Source organism: Silene latifolia, chromosome Y, assembly GCF_048544455.1.
Source record: "Silene latifolia isolate original U9 population chromosome Y, ASM4854445v1, whole genome shotgun sequence".
Classification (NCBI taxonomy): Eukaryota; Viridiplantae; Streptophyta; class Magnoliopsida; order Caryophyllales; family Caryophyllaceae; genus Silene; species Silene latifolia.
In genome coordinates, this window is record NC_133538.1 from 381,290,010 (window position 1) to 381,292,234 (window position 2,225).

The 2,225-nt window shown below is 40.9% G+C and overlaps 1 protein-coding gene across 1 annotated transcript; it reads right to left on the reverse strand.

Moving 5' to 3' along the window:
- Nucleotides 1-853: 853 nt before the first annotated feature.
- Nucleotides 854-1,825, reverse strand: LOC141631949 (putative mitochondrial protein AtMg00860). Its single transcript, XM_074444549.1, has 2 exons — nt 1,702-1,825; nt 854-1,371 (listed from the first exon to the last, which is right to left on the reverse strand). Exons 1-2 carry the CDS (start codon nt 1,823-1,825, stop codon nt 854-856), a joined length of 642 nt encoding a protein of 213 aa, XP_074300650.1.
- Between the last annotated feature and the right edge of the window lie 400 nt (nt 1,826-2,225).

Genomic DNA, 2,225 nt, shown 5'->3' on the forward strand with positions numbered 1-2,225 from the left:
CCTGTTTCCTTGAATTTCAAAATGGCTGTGTACCAGGGTTCGGTTTCACCTTTCTCGGCATCATCGATTGTATTCACATAGGTAGGTTATGATTTTTGTTCGATATATATTGGCATGCTGTCTACGTGGTCGGGAATTTTGGTCAAGGAAGCTAACTTGGACAATGCATCTGCAAATTGGTTTTCCTCTCTCGGGAGGTGAACATATCGAATATCTTCGAAGTTCTTTTCCAATTCTTCGATTCTGGTTTGATATGGGGCCAAAATTTGACTTTTAATTTTCCATGACCCACTCACTTGATTGATCACAAGGGACGAGTCTCCATGTACTAGCAAATTCTTCACACTCAAATCTAGAGCATTGCGTAAACCAAGCAAACATGCTTCATATTCAGCGACGTTATTTGTGATATTGAAGTCCAGTTTGATGGACACGGGCACGTGTTCACCTGTTGGCGAGATAAGAAGTATACCCACTCCATATCCCATATAGTTTGATGCTCCATCGAAGTAAAAATCCCATATGTCATTATCGACGTGTACCACGTTTTCGTCGGGAAATGATCAAGTGTCGATGACTTCTTTTTATTCGATTGGATTGTCGGCGAGGAAATCGGCGACCGCCCTTCCTTTGATCACTTTCAAAGGTACATATTTAAGATCGAATTCTGAGAACATGAGGGTCCATCTTGACATTTTTCCATTTAGCACTAATTTTTCAAATAAGTATTTGATCGGATCCATTTTTTAGTAGACACTCACAGTGTAGCTGAGCATGTAATGTCTTAATTTCTTCGTTGCCCAGACTAGGGCCAAACATGTCTTTTCAAGATTTGTGTACTTTAATTCATAGTCTAAGAACTTTTACTGATGTAGTAAATAAATCTTTCTTCTTGGTGAACTGTTTGGGCTAACATAGCCCCCATTGCTGTATCCGTAACAGTTAGATATAGCGATAATGGTAGCCCGGCCACCGGTGGGCTCAGAACTGGTGGAGAAGACATCACTTCTTTTACTTTATCGAATGCGGCCTGAGACTGGTCGTCCCACATAACATGTTCTCCGACCTTCAGTTTCTTAAAGATCGGCTCACAAATCATTGTCAACTTCGCAATGAAACAACTTATGTATTGAACTCTTCCTAGGAAACCTGGAATTTCTTTCTCGGTCTCGGGATGGGGCATTTCCATAATGGCTTTAATCTTTGATGGGTCTAGTTCGATGCCACGGTGGCTAATGATATGACCCAACAGTTTGCCAGAGGTGACACCGAAAGCACACTTTTGTGGATTCAGTCTCATGTTGTACTTTCGCAATCTTTGAAAGAATTTTCCTAGCGCTCTGAGATGTCCACTACGTTCCTTTGACTTGACTATCATGTCATCGACATAAAATTCAACTTCTTTGTGCATCATGTCATGTAACAACGTCGTTGCTATTCTCTGGTACGTTGCCCCGACATTTATCAAACCGAAAGGCATTACTGTGTAACAATAGGTTCCCAATTACGATGTGAATGTTGTCTTACTCATGTCTTCCTCGGCCATCTTAATCTGATTGTAACCGGCATATCCATCCATGAAAGATAGTAATGCATGAGTTGCGGTATTGTTAACCAAGATATCGATGTGAGGTAATGGAAAGTGCCCCTTCGGACTAGCTTTGTTCAGATCTTGAAAGTCCACGCACACGCAAACCTTACCATCCTTTTTTGGCACTGGCACTACATTGGCGACCCAATCTGAATATTCCGACACTTTGATGAACCCGGCTTTGAGCTGTTTCTCAAATTCTTCCTTAACTTTTAAAGACCATTCTGAGCGCATTCTTCATAGCTTCTGCTTTACTGGTTTGAACCCTTGTTTGATCGGAATTCTGTGCTCTATAATTTCCCTATCAATTCTCGGCATGTCATTGTAACACCATGCAAAAAAATCTTTGAACTCAACCAGCAAGTCAATGAACCCTTGTCTTCCTACGGGATCTAGGGTAGTTCCTATCTTAAGCTCCTGTGGTTCTAAGGTGGTTCCCACATTGATAGTTTAGGTATCTTCGATCACCGAGTTTCTTTGGTCATACTCTTCTAACCCTTTAACCAATTGTGGTGGTGGTTCCACCTCCTCTTCATCTTCTTCAACATATTCGCCTTCGGCCTCATTCTCAATGTCATTACTAAAACAATTATTTTCAAAAATTGAATTGCCATGTAAATAAAACAAGTCATAA

Bases quoted from the DNA above. Each gene is read 5' to 3' on its own strand.
- LOC141631949 (XM_074444549.1), bottom strand. From the start codon at position 1,825: ATGCGCTCAGAATGGTCTTTAAAAGTTAAGGAAGAATTTGAGAAACAG. The intron at 1,372-1,701 runs GTAAGGTTTGCG...ATGACATGATAG, and splicing joins GCCAGTGCCAAAAAAGGATG to TCAAGTCAAAGGAACGTAGT.